The 18016-nt window shown below is 41.1% G+C and overlaps 1 protein-coding gene across 1 annotated transcript in view; it reads left to right on the top strand.

Annotated features, from left to right (window-relative positions):
- Window positions 1–15955, top strand: part of NT5E (5'-nucleotidase, ecto (CD73)) — a 20178-nt gene extending 4223 nt beyond the window's left edge. Inside the window, 7 exon segments of the mRNA XM_009585367.1 lie at window positions 1416–1604; window positions 6121–6318; window positions 7834–7985; window positions 11337–11445; window positions 12175–12324; window positions 13903–14103; window positions 15798–15955. Of these exon segments, the coding sequence (XP_009583662.1) occupies window positions 1416–1604; window positions 6121–6318; window positions 7834–7985; window positions 11337–11445; window positions 12175–12324; window positions 13903–14103; window positions 15798–15955 (1157 nt within the window).
- Window positions 15956–18016: the final 2061 nt, after the last annotated feature.

The raw sequence follows: 18016 nt of genomic DNA, 5'->3' as shown, positions 1-18016 counted from the left end.
GCCATGAAACAGGTTGCCCAGAGAGGTTGTGGAATTTCAGCTTGCTTGGACAAGACCCTGAGCATCCTCATCTGGCTTTGAGTTCCTGCTTTGAGTGGGTTTTGGACTAGATGGCCCCCGGAGGTCCCTTCCAACCTCAATTAACTTGTGACTCTTTGATTCTAAGAAGAGGTCCACAGGAAGAAAATGTGGGGATGCACCGCACAATTCACTCTGCAATGTGCAGTACAGAGATTCCCTCTGGCAGTAACAGAACTATTCAATGGGTGTGGTGGTGAACCAATTTATGTAACCCTCTTTTATCTCTTCCATTGTAGCAGCTTCCTCTTCATTTCCTGAGACATTTTGCACTGGATTGTGAATTCGTCTCACTCCTCCCTTTGTTATGAAATAATGTAAATCTTTTTACTTTCAAGGCATATTTCAAAATGGTTTGATCAAAAAACTCTGCAGGAAGGAGAGGAATTAGGTACAGGGGGAATGGGTAGAAATGTTATTCGGTTGTCTTCACCGGAAAGTTTAGGATTACAGCTTGTTGACTCTGTTCTTAAACTCTATTCTTAAAACTTTATCAAACAAATTAGCCTCTTACATAGGAAGTCTTTTTGCGCAACCCAAAATACTGTGCCTAGGATAAAAGCGCATGTTTGTCTAGTGCTTTTGTAACTGTTTGTCATGTCAGAATAAATTCAGTGGGCACAGAAACCTTGCAGAAACATTGTGAGTTTCCCAACATTGTGGTCCGGAAAAGGTTTCTCCTTTCCGGACTTTCCGTTCTTTATGTTCTCGTTTCAGGATGGTAGCTCAGTTGTGTACTGTGCTCTATTGGTATTACTGCGAGTGGTTCACATTAGGTGAGATAATTTGTGTAAAAAGGCAATTCAGAGTATAGGACTTTGAAGAAGCTGCTGTTTAAAGCCTTGGAGGAGGGGGGAAGAATGAGATGAGTGTGGAGTAAAAAGAGATTTAACTTGGGAGAAGATAGAAGATCTCAAAGAAATACAATTTGGAAAGAAAAAAAGCTTTATAGTACAATACAGGGACAATACTCAAACACTTACTGACATATTTAGTTTCCTTTCTCTAGTTAAATAATAAAAGACATTCAATTTTTGATCCCCCAGTTGGTGTCACTGGATTTTTTTTATGGAGTTACAACTTGCTTAGTATAGGCAAGTACATACAGCTCAGTGCAGGAAAGTTGTATTAGTCTAAGCACACAGGTGCTTCTGAGAGACTGGAGAACATCAGATCAGATCAGGACCTTGAACCAACTAAGGGCATTGGAAAGCCACTGACATTCAAAGTTCCATTAATTATACAAAATACTATCCGATATCAACTACTTTTTTTTTTTTTAACTACTAATTAAGGTACTTTGTAAACACATTCATGTTTGTTCTTTTTTTTTTAAGGGGATGATATAATCTTTGAAGATGAAATTGAAGCATTGCAAGTACAAGTGAATAAACTTACTGCTATGGGAGTGAACAAAATAATTGCACTAGGACATTCTGGTTTTACTGTGGACAAAAATATTGCCCAAAAAGTGAAAGGAGTGGATGTTGTAATTGGAGGACATACAAACACATTTCTATATACAGGTATTTTACTTCTTACTAAAATGTTGCTTCTAAAGCAAAGCTGAAACTGTTTCTCTTTAAACTCGGAGAACTTTCACAAATATAGTTTACTGCTGGGTGTACTGGGACAGATTCATAGCTGGTACCTATCCATAACTTCTGTGGAAGAAACTAATTTAAAATAGTCTGTGACAAGAAGTGCCCTAACTCACTGAAAGGTTCCCTAACGCTGTGGATGTTCAAGGTGACCTATACAAGGCGGGACAGAGGAACAAAGGTAGTAATACCGGTAAATTACTGCCAAACATATTGTACCTGTTTCAAGCTCACACATGTAAAGGAGTAAATATGTTTACATTTAAACTTGTATGTGACTTAACTAAAAAAATCAATCATTTAAGGCTTCAAAAGTGATACCGATGTTGATTTTCCATAGAATCTGATTCTGTATTCAGAGGTCTCCATTAGCCCTGCCATTAAAAAACTTCTCCCAAGTTTCCTTTGTCTTTTTCAGTCCCTCTTTTAATCTCTGACTTTATTCTTCGTTCCCCTAGAGGTAGACATCATTCCAGGGATAAACACTGTTGATCTGATTTCTTCCGCAGCAATGCTACTTTAGGCAAAACCTGCCATCAGCAGCTTCTCCAGCGCTGCTGCCTTCCCTGTGCCAGTGTGCAAGGACACAAGTAAAAGAAAGGCTGGGGTTTTTTAAACCACCAAAGATAGCTCATTAAATTTAGCAGAAGTTTCATTAACTGGTTGAGACTATAACAGGAACTTTCTGTAATTTTCAGGGAAATTTCCCTTGTGCCCTAGTCACAGGGATGGCACCATGTACCCTAGGAACTTAACCACTTAAAGGTTTTGCACTGTCCATTTCATCTTCTCCTCTCCCTGCTCATCTCCTCTCACTTTCTCATGCCCTTTTTGTCTCATCTGGGCTCTCACCTTTTACTATCCCACTTGTTAAAGAGAAACAGTTGCATGCTACAGTTATACATTAAACAGTTTGGAATATCTCTTGAATTTGGCCTCAGGGGATAACTTTGATCACTAAGCTGGAGCCACAAAGCATTTACACACCTACCCACAAGTCAGAGGCCGCAAACATGTAGCATAGGGGTGCAGCAGAGAAGTGGCCAAACTGGAACAGAGGACAGGACCGTCCATCCCAACATCTTGTCTCCAAGAGTGACTGAGGGAGGATGGTGAGGGAAGAGTGGACAAGCCTATCCCCATCTCCCACCAGCTTGCAGCTCAGGGATTTCCCAAGCCAGAAATGGTGTCTTGGTATTTACTAGCCCCCACTGGAACTTCTCTTCCCTGAACTTGCCCCATCTCCTCTTGAGCCCCTTCAGCCTTCACAACAGCCGGCGGCAGGGCGTTCCACCGCTGACCTGCACATCCTGCAGGGACCTTGGTCTTTTGTCTCTGTGCAGCCTGCTGCCCACTACTGGCATTTTTCAGCAGTTTTATTGAATTATTTTTGAGATGGGAAAACCAAGGATGCATGCAGTGTTCAAAGTGTGCATTCATCGTGGGTTTATACAGTGGAATCCAGATTCTTTTGCACAGGCTTGTTGGTCAATGCCTGTAGAGAGTTTGTGCCTCGAAATGGTAGCCATAGTAGTCAAACTTATTGGGTGTGGTCCAAAGAGGTGCCACTGTTCACAATTTGGAATCGTGATCTGAAGTGCTCCAGGAGTTGAGATATTTGAATTCACATGCACATCTCTTGTCATCCCAGAGAGTACCCCACTGTCAGACTAGACTAGGCCAAACTGTTCCATCTCTCCCCATTTGAAGCTGTTCAAGATTCACAAGGCCAGAGAGAGCACACGGGATGGGACTCTGCAGCCTTCAGGTTAAAGACCTCAGCTGGAAGTGGGTCTGGTCCCTTTTCCAAGGGCTGTACTGTTTTGATAAACAAGTCTGCCTTACATTTTTATTAACACTGGAGAGGTGAGGAAAATAAAGAATAAGAAGAAATATCTGGGGGAGATGATACACCAGAAAATATGTATCCGCTTATTTAGTCAAAATATGTTTTTTGACAGAATGTGTCCTGAGTCTGTAATTTTTATTCCAAGTGCGGAGAAGCGCTTGCTAATCCGTCCAGGAGCGCCATGAGTGCATTTGTGGCCCTTCTGAGCCAAAGCCGTCAGCCAATGTTCACAGTGAAATAGCCACATCTGTGGAGGTGATTTGACTGCAGAGTAAAACATCTAATTATAAGTGTCTGTGTGTGTGTGTCTATGTGTACATTAGGCCTATAAGCTCTCGTTTAAATCAAGAGATGTAATCAATAACTGGCAGCAGAATTTGGGAGAATGTTTCAGCTCAGTCTAAGCAGAGATGTACCTGCTGGTCAGCTGAATCTCTGGCTGTCGTGGAAGTTGAGAGACATACTGCCCATGCAGACACCTCCATAGAGATATCTTAATATAAGGGCCTAATCTTGGACTAGTCCAACCTATCTGTCTCCAAGACATTTGCAAATCTCCGGTTTATCCACAGATGATGTGGCAAATGTTGTCTTGGCTTGTTTAGGTGTGCTTTGGGTTTGTAGAACCGATTCAAACAGTAGTTTTAGGTTAAAGCATTTTAATTTCTGGTTTTCATCAGAAAGGATGTTCTGAGAACCTAGTGTGTTGACTAAAACAAGGTAAGAAAATAGGAAAGTGTTACAGGTTCTTCAGTTGCCCAGTATGAATTTGTGCATTCGTAGTGAAACAGCATCTCACACTTTGACTGAGATGTGTGCGTGAATTCTAGTGCTGTTTTCTTTGGGGATAAGATGCACTGAAAAGTCCCTTCATTCCAGAAGGAACACATCTATCTTAAAATTGGACAATGTAGCGATAATTAATCCTGCAAGAAAGTATCAGTATCAGAAAGTATTTCTTCAGAAAGCAAGAGATGAATAAGGTTCTGGACAAGCACAGCTGATGTAAACTAAAATGATGACCAGAAAGCATAACTTTCTCGTGCTAATGCTCTGTTCATTTGAGGACTACACAAGGGCAAGAGATCAAAACGGATTCCTTTTTCAGTTCCAAAAAACGTAAAGCCACTTTTGCGTGCATAAATCCCGCAGGGTTCTCATTAGCTTCTCATTAAGGATTTCTTAAATTCTTCCCAAAATACATATCGAACAGTGAAGAGGCACCACCAAGAAACCAATTCTGTCAGCCAGGCTGAAAGTAGAAAAACTAGTTTTCTGGTAAATTCAGTTCAGCTTGTAGTTTGTTACAGCCATTCTCCCTGGAGAAGAGGAGGGATTAGAGATAAATATGAATCATACTGGAGTTCTAGGAGGAACATTTGTCGTGCTGCTTATCCCAGGATTTCGTATCACGTAAACAACTATAAATGGAAGGAAACCAGTTGTTCTGTGAGCAGTGGCAGCGGAGAGCCTTCTTTCCTCCGGATCCACGCCTCTGCGCCCGCTCCCCCATGCCCCCGCCCCGCCGGCACCCCAGCTCTCACCGGCACATGGCTGGGAAATGCCGCCGGCTTTGGGAGGGGAGCGAGCAGCGGGCTTTGAGGGGGCTCTGCAGTGGGGCCTGCCACCCAGCACGTGCTGCCTCTCAGAGCTGCCCGGCCGTGGTCTTTGCTGACAGCAGGGTAGAAATACTGACAGGAATAACAGCGAGGAGTGATAATACTCAGATAATATTGTCAAGGAGACAGGGAGAAGGCTGGTACCCTTGAGACAAGAGCTGCGCTGTGTAGTTTTCTTTGCCACTTTTCCTCCCCTGCGTGGTTTCTAAATCCTATGGTAGCCCACGCTGACCGAGCTGAGATCTCTTTTCTTTAATCTATGTGTCCCTTGCTTTAATCTATGTGTCCCAAGTCCTACATCTCATCACCCTTCAAGCTTTGAAGGTTGATAAGAGTTTTAAATCCATAACCACATAACTCTAATGCTAATTAAGTTTGCTTTTGCAGAGGGTTTGCAGCCTGTCTGAAGTTTTGGAGGCTAAGTTTGGTATAGTAAAAAAAAAATCAGTTGGGTGTATGCACAAATTCACGGAACTGCTTGTAGGTATTCTGACTGCATATTATCAATAAAATAGTTTAGACTTTTTCATATCAAGAAGTCCTGTGTATGTTTTACTAACATTCTCGTTTTCTCTCTGATGCAGAATAATGTAGTGTGAAGGCTTAACAATAAACTTTTCAGTCAGAGGCTGGTATGTGTGCATTACTGAGAGGTTTAGATTGAAATAATTGGAATGCAAAGTTCCTTTCTTGCTATTGTGACATGATGTCATGGAGGAGTGTGCTGTCACAACTTAAAAAACACTGTGGCAGTTATTAGAGCTCATGTCCTGAAAACAACATTCATTGTCTCTTGTGAAATAACATAACCGAACAATCAAATGTGTGCTTGTCGTCCAATACATTCATTGTTGTTTCTGCCTAATATCCTATTTGGGTTTTTTAAGGCTGAGAAACATGCGAAATGTCATTCTAGTAATTCCTTGAAGGTCGCATGAGCTGAAGACTTGCTTTACGTGCTTGTTTCGTGCAGGCGCCCCACCCTCTACTGAACAGCCAGATGGCCCCTATCCATTCATGGTTGACTCGGATGATGGGAGGAAGGTGCCGGTTGTACAAGCTTACGCTTATGGAAAATATCTCGGTTACTTAAATGTTACATTTGACAAGAAAGGAAATGTAGTTGAAGCAGTTGGAAACCCCATTCTGCTGGACAGCAGTGTTCCTGAAGGTATGTGGGCTAGACGTTTGAATTTGCCTGCAGCACTCTACCACGATTCAAGTGTTAGGTGTTATTATGTTAAATACACAGTACAATGTCGCAGAAGCATTCAGCTTTCTTCCTGAGCTTGCAGTTCTCTTTGGTGTAGGGTTCAGGCTGTGTTACAGTTGTACCCATTTGCCTCTCTTTCTCGTTCTGAACAGTGGCCTTTGATTATGCACAAATTCAGTGTGTGTTTGTCTGTTTAAAATCACTGAAAGTCCTTTTGTAGGAACGCAGGTGATACATTACCTTACCATTTAGCAGAGCGCATTTTAGCTAGCCCTGTAATTATGATTTAAAAGATTACGAGGACTAATTTACACTGTTTGCCAGGGGCTGGGTTCTTCAGAACAGAGTTTAGGGCAATATAGGAAAGTGGAAATGTTCCAGAAAAAAATTGGAACACTCTGGCAATGTGCAAATATAATATACAAACCGCGCAGCTTCTTGTTTTCAATGCTGAGTGTGTTCAGTGTTTCAGCTCTGAAACGTTTAAAGAACCGGGAGGAGGAGAGTCTCTCTCTGTTGCTTTCTGTTCATAACTCTGTCCGAGCTCTGTTACCTGCTTTTTGTCGGCTCTGTCATTACCCGCGGCTGGTTCTCCAGGCTTTGTTTCTTGTCCAGTGTTTGCTGTATGAAGCTCTGAGCTTTTATCAGACTTTTCAGGTTCTGCCAGAGTATTTATGAAATAAATCCTTTAAAAATGATGTGTTCACAGATATTCTTATTTACTGTGTTATTCTCAGTGATCTGTTAATGTAATGAGACTTTACATTCTCTCTCTGATGTCAGTAAAAGTAAAAATTCAGATACATAGGTGTTCTCATTTTATAAATGTTGCTGTTGCTGACAGTTACGTGGCAAATTGCTTAAAACTAATAGCTGATATAAAACAGTTGTGACATTATCTGTCTGTATATACAAGTATCTTTGTATCTGTTTTTTTTCTGAAAGAATTAGATTTGCACCTGGCAGACAGATGTTCATAGAGAATTAATTTCTATAAAGGGTTTATTCTTTGACATTGATATTTGAGCTAGTATTCCTTTTATTACATTAATGGGGAAGAAGCTATAATTAAAAAAAAAAAAAAAGATATGATGTCAAATAAAGACCACGCTCACTTGTATAGTAAAAATTCTTGTATAGAAGCTCTCATCTGTCAAGATAGGTGCTAGAAATCCCATTGGTGAGAGGTTAGAACAGGACTGGGCAAAAATATTTTGAAGTGTTACAGAGGAGATAACCTTGCTGTGGCACAGGAATAGCTTGTTCACTTGATTGTCCTGTCCTGCCTGCTCCCTTTACAGGCTTTGATTGATGTGAGTGTAGATGTCGTGTTGCTTGAAGAGCCTTTAGGGAAAGTGTAACATTTTAGAATCATGAAGAGCAGGTTTTTTCCCCCAAGCTTTGTATTTACTGAAGTGTCATTAATATGAGATACATGTGATGCTTATTTTACACTTTTATACTGCTTTATAGATGAGCACATAAAAGAAGAAGTGGAAAAATGGAGGAAAAACCTGGGGAATTATTCTAAAGAGATTGGAAAAACTAGTGTTTACCTGAACGGTACAAGCCAAGCGTGCCGTTTCCAAGAATGTAACATGGGAAATTTGCTTTGTGATGCTGTGGTAAGACGTTGCCACCGCAGGTGGCAATCACATCTAAGTGTTACTCCAGAGCTATCAGATTAAATGCTCCCAGGCTCTGAGCTATCAGCGCACGGACTCTGTGCTGCTTTCCAGCACCGTAACATCTAGTGCGTCCCTAGAAAGATCTGGCAGAAGCAAGGCTATAATGAATCTTGCTGTATAGAGTAAGGAGCAGTTTATTCTTTGCATGTATAGACTTGTTCACAGCTGTTTCTGAAGCTGCAGTTTTAGGAGACACAGCCATCTGATCTAAGAGCCCATTCCTCAAGCAAGGAGGAGAACTTGGCTCCCCTGCCCCTCTCCCCCCCGCTACAGGTCCCCTGCTCACGGCACTTACCTTCTGCCCCATCATTATTCACTGGGCTCTGCTGTCACCCTTTTTCAATGCACTAGCCCAGAAGAAAATTCTGGGTAGTTTTCTGCCGAATTGCTGATATGAATTGTCCCCCTGAAGAAGCCAAAAGGCGCCAGCTGAAGCAAAGGAGGGGTAAAGGCCATACACACAGCCAGGCGCAGAAGAGGTAAAAGCCCCCAGCACCCCAGCCCAGCGGGAGCCACCGGCCCCTGCTGCATCCTGACAGGTATCGCTGGGCTTTAACAGTCACGTAACACCAGAAGGTCTCCTTACGAGAAGTCACTTCCAGTTTTTAAACTAGCTGGTCTTGATTGTTTTATTCTGCCACAGCGGCACCATTTCCTTTGAGTGTTCCACGGAAAAACGTTCACTAACGTGACTGTTACTAGAAACATAAATGTCCTACAGCATTGCCACAAAGTCAGGAGCCAATTAAGAATCATGAGTTTTTATTTAGGTATGTCCCCAAAGCTAGTTATCCAGTCCATGTGATTGCTTTTATTGTAATCCCAAAAATAATTCTTGGTTCATGGGCTAATTTCCAAATTAGATTAAGATTTGGGAATTCTGCATGCAGTTCTACTAAAATTGCAGCGCCTTGCTTTTTCTTCCTGCTAGACTTTTTTATATTTTTATTTGAAGAATGTGATCAAATGCTTTGGCACTTAAAGAAAGTAACTCTGTAATCTTTCAGAAGTCTGTAGATTTTCTTGCTATACATTTTGTCTTGGGAGGTCAAATTCTACTTTAATTACATCGATGTCTCTAGGCAACCATCTGCAGTCATCAGTAGATACATGGATTACCCTTCATGTTCTTTGCCTTACTTGCTTTCCTGTCTGCTGCCGTGCATTCAGGTAAAAAACAGACCTACCTGTTCCATGGGCTTTAATATTTAGAGTTGTCCTGGGAAATGTAGAGATTGAGAAATGTGGAAGATTGATTGATTTGTACTGGGGCAAAACAGAGGTCCATTTAGTTCAGTGATGCTTCTCCAACAGTAGCCCAAAATCTCAGAATAAAAGGTTGACAGACCCAGATGGCATTTTACAAATGTGTTAAAGGAACACAAATGTGAAATGGCTGTGAAATTGCTAACATCAGTGTGTGAGCTCTTGTTTTAAACTGCCTTTATGCTCAGGACTGGAGAGCAGCAAGTGTAGTACCACAATTTAAAAATACTTCTATGGGGAACCGAGGAATTACAGATTTGTAATCCTGATATCTGTTCCAGGCAAATCACTAAATTAGGGGATATAGTTCAGACTGAAATCAGCAAACAGAAAAAAATTCATTCATCGATTAAGTGTGAGTTACGAACTTAAGAGTGTCTCATGGATCTGGCTATGGGGAATAACTTTGATCACTAAGCTGGAGCCACAAAGCATTTACACACCCACCTACAAGTCAGAGGCCGCAAGCACGTAGCATAGGGGTGCAGCAGAGAAGTGGCCAAACTGGAACAAAGGACAGGACCATCCATCCCAACATCTTGTCTCCAAGAGTGACCGAGGGAGAATGGTGAGGGAAGAGGGTACACCTGGACAAGCCTGTGGAGACTCTGTACTCAAATCTGTCCCCGTCTCCCACCAGCTTGCAGCTCAGGGATTTCCCAAGCCAGAAGTGGCATGTTGGTATTTACTAGCCCCCACTGGAACTTCTCTACCCTGAACTTGCCCCATCTCCTCTTGAGCCCCTTCAGCCGTCACAACAGCCGGCGGCAGGGCGTTCCACCGCTGACCTGCACATCCTGCAGGGACCTTGGTCTTCTGTCTGTGTGCAGCCTGCTGCCCACTGGATGCCCGCTGGACACCAAGGAGTAGTCCTTGCACCGGAACACTTGGTTGCTGTCCACCCTCTTCACACCACTCATGATTTTATAGGCTTCTCAAATATTTTCCTTCCTTTGTCTCTTTGCCAGGTCAGACAGTCCAAGCCTACATCATCTTCCTACGTTCAGAAGCTTTTCGGTGTCTTTGACCATCCTTGTCACCCCTCTCTGAATCTTTCTTAGTTTTTTATCATTCTTGAAATGAGAAAACACACAGATTCCTACCCAGCCTCCACATGCCCCTCTTGGTTTTATAGACTTCTGTCATGTCCTTCCTGTATTTCTCTCTTTGTGAGACTGAAGAGTCATAACCATAGCCATTCCTGTATGGAAAGCAGTCCATCCCTTCCATTACCCTTGTTTCTTTTCTCAACCTTTTCCTGTTCTACTCAGTTATTTCTGAAGATTTAACACCGTAGGCTTATCATCCTTATGCAACTGAGCAAATCCCTGGTCTCTGTTTTCTTTACTACTCAGGATGTCTCAAGCAAATATTATCTTGTCCTTGCAACTTGCTTTTGTCAGAGATTTGCTACTGTTGGAGACACGATGCTGTACAAAGTAGACTTTTGGGTCTCATCTGATATGCCTGTTTCCTGTTCCTCCACTCTTCTACACCTTTCTAGTTTGCCAAGACTATTCCAAATATTAAAAATCAATCTCAGAGAAACTGAAAAATATGAATTCCCTAAAACGTACAGCAAGAGCTAGATTAATTTATACATTCCCCTACATGTTTTTAATGTACAGCTATATTTAAGGTCCTCTTCACTTCCCCGTTCTCCAAATACGCTCAAATAATTTGTGTTTATCACAGTGGTTGGAATAAAAAAATCATCGTTCTTTTGTTCAGCTGGCCTGCCCTGGTCATGTCATATACAGGCAGACTATGGGAGAGTCCAAGAGTTCATTACAGAAAAAGGCAAATATTCTTGTTAAAAGTCTAAAAAAAGCAAAATACTTACTGTCATGTTTTTTGCCTTGTCTGTAATAATTTAGCATTTTGCAGTGGGGCTGAAGGTAATGTCAAAGATGATACAAAAACTTTCTGTCTCTTTTCAGTCTCAGATTGTATTGGGTGTAAATTTCCAGAGTCTAGACTAAATGAAGATTAAAAATCAGTTTAAACAATTTCCTTTGGTAGCTTTATGAGAATGTCGGACATCCGGATAGAAAGTCATGGAACCACGTTTCAATGTGCATCCTGAATGGAGGTGGGATACGGTCACCCATTGATGAACAGAGCACTAATGGTATGTAAAATTACAAGCTGAATGACAACTTCCTCAAGAAGGAAGAATCAAGTTATTACCCAGGCCTGAACCCAGTGTTTGGAGTTGTTTCGATGGGATCTGCACAGTGTTTGGAAGCAATTTCAAACTTTCTCATATGATTGTCCATCATGAGAGCACAACTGCACTCAGGCTGACATTAATAGAAGTTACTAGCATTGTTTGTACACAGTGCTTTTTATAATTTCCCTCTCTCCTTGCTGCCTCCTTTCTGCCTCTCTGCAGAAAGACAGTGGATATTCTTCACCTCCTACTGTAGAGGGTCATATGGTATGGTTGCTGGGAGCCTTCTGTAGTCTGCTGTTGAGTAAGTGAATTCTAGGGTTTTCTGGATAGTACGGTTTTACAGTTTTTATTTTCCTGATATCACATAAATGAAAACTGAAAACAAACACCTTTTTCAGTAAGAATATCTGTTTATCTTAGGTTAGTGGTTTGTAATCTCTTTCAGTAGAGCTATTTGAACAGCAATACACGCAGTTACATCAAACTCAGATTTATCGGTCTTGATACATGCTGGATGATAAAGACGCAGGTTCTTTGGTTTGGATGTGATCCTCACCTCTACTGGCCCTCATTTTCTCAAATTGTATTTGCCACGTTCCTTGTCAAAAATGTACTGTTAAACAGTCCTAAAATAATATTGTGGACTTAAAAAAAATCAATGTAAACAAAGTCTCATTCCCCCAGGCAGCATTACTGTGGAAGATTTGTTGTCTGTTTTGCCATTTGGAGGTCGTTTCGATTTGGTAAGGGTGAAAGGCTCCACTCTGAAAGAAGCTTTTGAGCACAGTGTGCGCAGATACGGAAGAGGAAGCGGAGAGCTGCTGCAGGTGGGAGGTATGTTTTCTTCCTTCCTCTTCTCAGTTTTCCAAGCCAGCCGTCCCTTCTGTTGGCCTTGTTTGTATTACACCTGGAAGCCGCTTTAGGAGTGGAAATCAAGTTGGCCATACATCCTAGCTCTCTGCCTCACACCTGCCAGCTAACTGACACTATTTATCCTGCATGTGTTTAATTGAGCCACTACAGCACACAGGCCATCGCTGTTCCCTTCAGCAGAGACAGGATTCCCAGGGGGTTCAACGGCAGCAGTGTAACACTTCCATTAACTACAGGAAGATATAATTGAGTGTAGCTGTAACACAGTAATCGCTACAACAAACTCCTGTTTTCAGTTCTTCACTGGCAGTCTACCTGAAACCCCAGACTGGATGTCTCTGCCAGTTATTGCCAAAGTTCAGTTTATCAGAAGCATTTTGTGCCATTGTCTAATGATTGCTGACAGTTTTAGAGTTAGTCCAAGTGGGCTATGGAATTGCTCCAGTGAATTTCTAAATATTTTGGGGATAAACAGTTAATATTAAAAACATACGCGTTTCTTGAATTGCAGCTCCCCATATATTTATCCAGATGTGTACTAGGCTACAGTCGTGTTTATTCCTGGTCTCTGTTATGCAGTGCAGATTTTATTTATTTAGCAGAAAAGCTAAACTTCAAGGGCAGGGGCTGAGGGATTTTCCCTGCTCCGTGCCTCTCCCCTCACGTAGCCTGGTGATGGGGGCACTTCCCCACCATGCAATCTAGAACCCCCACATGCCAAGGACACAACCCACGTCTCGCACATGAGCCAGCCAAGTGCTTTCACAAGTTACTACATTCTCGGGTACCACTAAGGTAAAGCAGCAGCAGCCCCTCGGCTTGCTGCCTTCTCACAGGAAAAGAAGATAACTAGTAGCTCTGGAAAGGGTTCAGGACAGAAGATCCAGAGCAGGATGACTGCCAGGGTTGGAAGACCCTCTGTGCTTTGGACTTGCTTTAAGTGGTTTCCTGATCTGCAAATTCTTGGCAATGCTCTTCTGGGGGCCTAATTCTCCCCAGGCTTTGACTGAGGAAGGCTCGCAACTAGAAACATTACTTCTCCTACAGCAAGTAGAAACCGCAACGTTCAGCCCTGGCCTGGCTTTCTTTTTTCAGGACAGTACTTATTATCCAAAATAGCTGCTAAGTTACGGTGGCTGGCTGGCTTTAAAAGAAGTCACGTCAGCCAACGAGACAGTGGGATGAGAAAGCATATGACTACAAAAATAAGGGAAAGTATTTTTATCTTGCAGTATCCTAATCCCAAGACTAGTAATTTCCTTCTGTGGAGTAGTGACAAGAAGAGAACAGATGATCAGATAAGTAACTGAGGTGGGACAGTACTTCAGCAGCTCTCTGATCTCATGAATTTTTTTGGATAAAAGTTGATTATTGTGCAAAGAAAATAGGACATTAACTGGTATCACTCAGAACAAAATAACTTCTCAGTCACAGAAGCTAACGTAAAGAATCCACTGAAAATGGTGGAGGATGCTGCTTCTAGCCCTGTATGTTCAGTAGGAACTGCCTAAAGTGGCATTCAAACGTGTATTTTCGTAGGCATCCACGTGGTCTATGATCTCTCCAGAGCCCCAGGAAGCAGAGTTGTTAGCTTAGAAGTGCTTTGCACAGCCTGCCGAGTCCCAGCCTACGTCCCACTCCAGATGGATGAAATATACAATGTGAGTCTTCCAACCTATATGTTATTTGGAGGAGACGGCTATCACATGCTAAGAGACAAAAATCTGGGGTACAGTAAAGGTAAGTATGGGCACTAAGAGGGTAGCAAACAATTCCTAAAAGTTAAAAGATCTTTTTATAGTACAAGTCTCAGATTTTCTGCTTTTATCGGACAGGTTAAATTTGCTTCTAATCTAACTGCTCTGGATTGCTAGTTTTGGTTGTAGCCAGCAACTATATTCTTTTTCAGTTAAATCACAAAAGTTTCAAAGAGAAACCAAGCCTTATCAATTCAGCATTGCTTAGAGAGCAGTTCTGAGATCATGATAAACCAGAAAAAAAGCAAAAAACACGCTATAGAGTACACATTACATGTACTGCCTTGCACTCGTACTCATTACTAAACAACGCATCAAAAAGAAAGGTGCTATTTTATTTAGACTTTAAATTTCCACTTCTGCAAAGACAGAATCGTCACCTCTACTACTAAAGGACATGCAGCTCAGGCGAGCAACACAGAGGGCGAGGGGAAAGATGCCAACTTGCTCTGCGGGAATTCGCCTGCCCATCCGAAAGCAGCGGGACTCTCTCGAGTCCTGCAGGCAGCAGCACGCAGGGTTCCGACAGACACCACACTACAGAGGTAGAAAGGAAGTGTTTCACAATGCTGCCTTAAGATCCTTTAAAGTTGCATGCAAACTGTTAGAAAGTCAGCATTCATACAATTGACATGTACATCTTTTAGGACAGAGGACAAACTTGAAAAAAATTCTGAGATTAAAATTCATTATTTATGAAAACAGAAAAAGGATGTAGTGCTGTATTTAAAAAAAAAAAAAAAAAGAAAAAATATCTTCTAGGAGCACATCTACATCTTGCAGAACTTTGATTTCCTATGTTCTGCTTCTGGATGGTAAAAGCATGCTTCTACCAAAAAAATTTCCCTTTTGGACCTTCGTTACAGACTATTTTTTGGGTTCTACAGGGTGTTACAATTTAAAATTGATTCTCACAGGTAAGATTGGTGTTTTGAATCAAATTCAGCCTACAGCTTGTAAATTTAGTGGGGCTGTAGTTTTCCGTAAATATCTGTGTATGCAGAAATAAATTCACAGAGAGAGAAATCATTGGGAATAATGAAAGGGAACAACTTGAAAGGTTCTGGTAAAGTCTTCCAGTATAGCAGAGGGCCAAAACTATAATTACTTTTAAGATGCACTTTAGGATTGCAAGTTTGGATCAGAAGGGGCTTTGTGACATGGTTGGCAGCAGTGACTGAAGAAGGTCTTCCACTGTAGAAAATACACATCATACTTTGTGTGCACGCAGCAGCACACAGACTAGAAATTCTTCATTAAAGAAGTAAAGTTAAATTTGAAGAGGTGTAGGCGATAGCTTTGCCAGATCTAAAGCACTCTACCCCAAACAGGTGGGAGACTATCTCAATCTACCTGACTGGAAGTTACCATTGTAACAGATGCAAAACAAACAAAAAAAAGCCAGATGATGCAAAAAGAATTCTTTTTTTAGTAAAATATGAGTTGCTACCAAAAATTCTGGCTACAAACCACCACAGATGTTTTATCTGTGCACAAGAAAGAACTCTCTACACCCCTACGCTGTCCTGATGTGTACCGATTCAGAATGGCAAACCGTAGAAAACAGTTTGCTTTAAAACTTGAGCTAAAACTGCAATTTTAGACAGGTTCTTAAATTTTAGTTCAGAGCTTGGCTGCTGCAGAGAACGCTGTACCTTTGTTTGTTTGTTCGTTTAGGTGAACCTGATATTGAGGTTGTTTCCCGTTACCTCCAGAGAATGAAGAGAGTTTACCCAGCAGTTGAAGGTCGAATCAAGTTTTCTTCTGGAAGCCTTATTGAAGGAAGTCTTACCCTGATTTCTGTATTGTTCACTGTAACATTCTTGCATACTTGATTTTTGCTCACAATGTTTTTGTTTGGAGAGGAGAGGAGGCAAGAGGAGAGATGATGCCGACAAAGGGAAGAGAGAACTGTTCTCTCTTCTTACACCTGAAAATAAATGTGTTTAAGTTTCTGCATGTCATCGGTAAACAGCACAAGCAATTTAATCTGGCAGAGTCATTGAAGCATATTGTGCAGAATGAGTGGGCGGAATTCATGACTTCTCCTAGTTTGAATCAGCAGGTACCCGCAATTCAGTTTGAGGTTTCAAGAAGCAAAGTTCCAGTGAATACTAATGCTCCATCATGAAAAACCACTCACCGAAATGGGATATTTTTATTTTTTCAAATTCTTTTACCTGCTTTGGATAGTGAGTTGATTAAGAATCTGATTCCAGTAATGTAAACAAGCTTCTAGAAATAGATTTATTAAAGGTATATATACATTCCTTTGATCTACACTCAGGGTTAAAGCTTTCAATCTAATAATTCTACTTTGCTTCCAGTCATATTTATCATACCTACACCAATGCCTGAAAGAGCTGGATTAAACTCAGTGTCATTGACAGAATGAGGGCCATTTACATGCAATCAAAAGAAGTTTTTCCACTGTACTTTTGAAGATGCAGCATCTCACTTATGTTTTCCATTAATAAAGGATGCAATGAAAGCTTGATTTGATTTTGATCAATTTTAACAAATTGAGTATATATACACTTCACTATTTAATATGACCAGCTTGGGGACTGTATCTAGAGTGAGAACACAATCTATGATTATGTTTCATATCAACATGCTCAATTTTACACCTTCTTCCAAAGCCCAAAGCACAGGACTCCTGACCATTACTCTGTATCAGCAACATTCAGAGACAATGTTGGATACGTGCACTGACTCCTGCAGCACTGTGGCAACCTTTGGAAGTTGCCCAGTAATGGAGCTTTTTACAGCATAACCTGGCTTTATCACAGTTGTGATCATAACTCAAAAGCTCATCTCCTCTAATGGAAGTCTGTGTTTAAAAAAATACACAGTTGTAAGAGATAGGGTAATGAGTATAAAAATCAGGAATCAGCTTAAAGTCTACATTTCTGACACTTTATCAAGAAGTGATTGCTTATAAACGAGTGCAAATGATGATTATTTTTCTAAGATTGTTCACATTTGGAATTTTGACATCAACATGTTTCCATGTTGTTTATTGCTGTATTAAACTGATTCGCAGTGTTTTGAATAAACCTGCTGGTTTTCTAGAAAGCACACTATACTTTTCAGACCCAAGCTACTCGCCTCTTAAATTCACTGCACCTGCAAATTTCAAGGAGAAGGTGCGTTAAGATAAACATCAGTATGTTTAAATTTCAAGACCTCATTAGTTTCCACATAAATTCAAGGGTTGCGCATGAAAAGATCTGCACTACAGCTGCATTGGGTAAGCTGTGCTAGAACAGGGAGACAAACAGCAACTGACCTTGCCACGCTACTAGTTATAACATGGCATTGATGATTTGTCAATACCAGCCCCTGAAGTTATTAGTTTACGGAATGGTCTTCCCCAAATCAACATAAAACCAGTAACGGAGAGTGCACTTATGGACCAAGCTGTACCTGCACGCCAGTTTTTAAAGAGTTATGATGATTCCTTCAGCATACCCAGAGAGAAATAACACTTTAACCTTCTTTTGACAAACAGAAGGAAAAGGTATGCAAAAGTAATACAGATATAATGCAGATTGTATTGATAGAGAACACGAATACTGCATTAGATTGGTCTGCTTGTAAAAGGAGAAAGTGGGTGTTCTCTGAAAAGAAAACTTGAGGAATGCCTATTAAAATATCTCTGTATTGTTCTGTGAGTAAAACTTGTTTAAAACCCACACGTGAAAGTCCTTTTCAAAGTCTCTTTTATAAAGGCTGGGCCAACAAATTAAGATTTACAGGAAAAATCTTCCACACATTTTTATACTAATAAATTTCTAGAAAATGCTATGAACAGACTCACATCCTCTTTTCTAAGCCTGTAAACAGGGTGCCAGAAAAAACCCGACAAACCCAGATAAGAAATCGCACAAAAA

The sequence above is a fragment of the Fulmarus glacialis genome, unplaced genomic scaffold (assembly GCF_000690835.1).
Source record: "Fulmarus glacialis isolate BGI_N327 unplaced genomic scaffold, ASM69083v1 scaffold499, whole genome shotgun sequence".
NCBI classification, from domain to species: Eukaryota; Metazoa; Chordata; class Aves; order Procellariiformes; family Procellariidae; genus Fulmarus; species Fulmarus glacialis.
The sequence above is the reverse complement of the archived record's forward strand: the minus strand, read 5'-3'. Positions and strand labels throughout refer to the sequence as shown.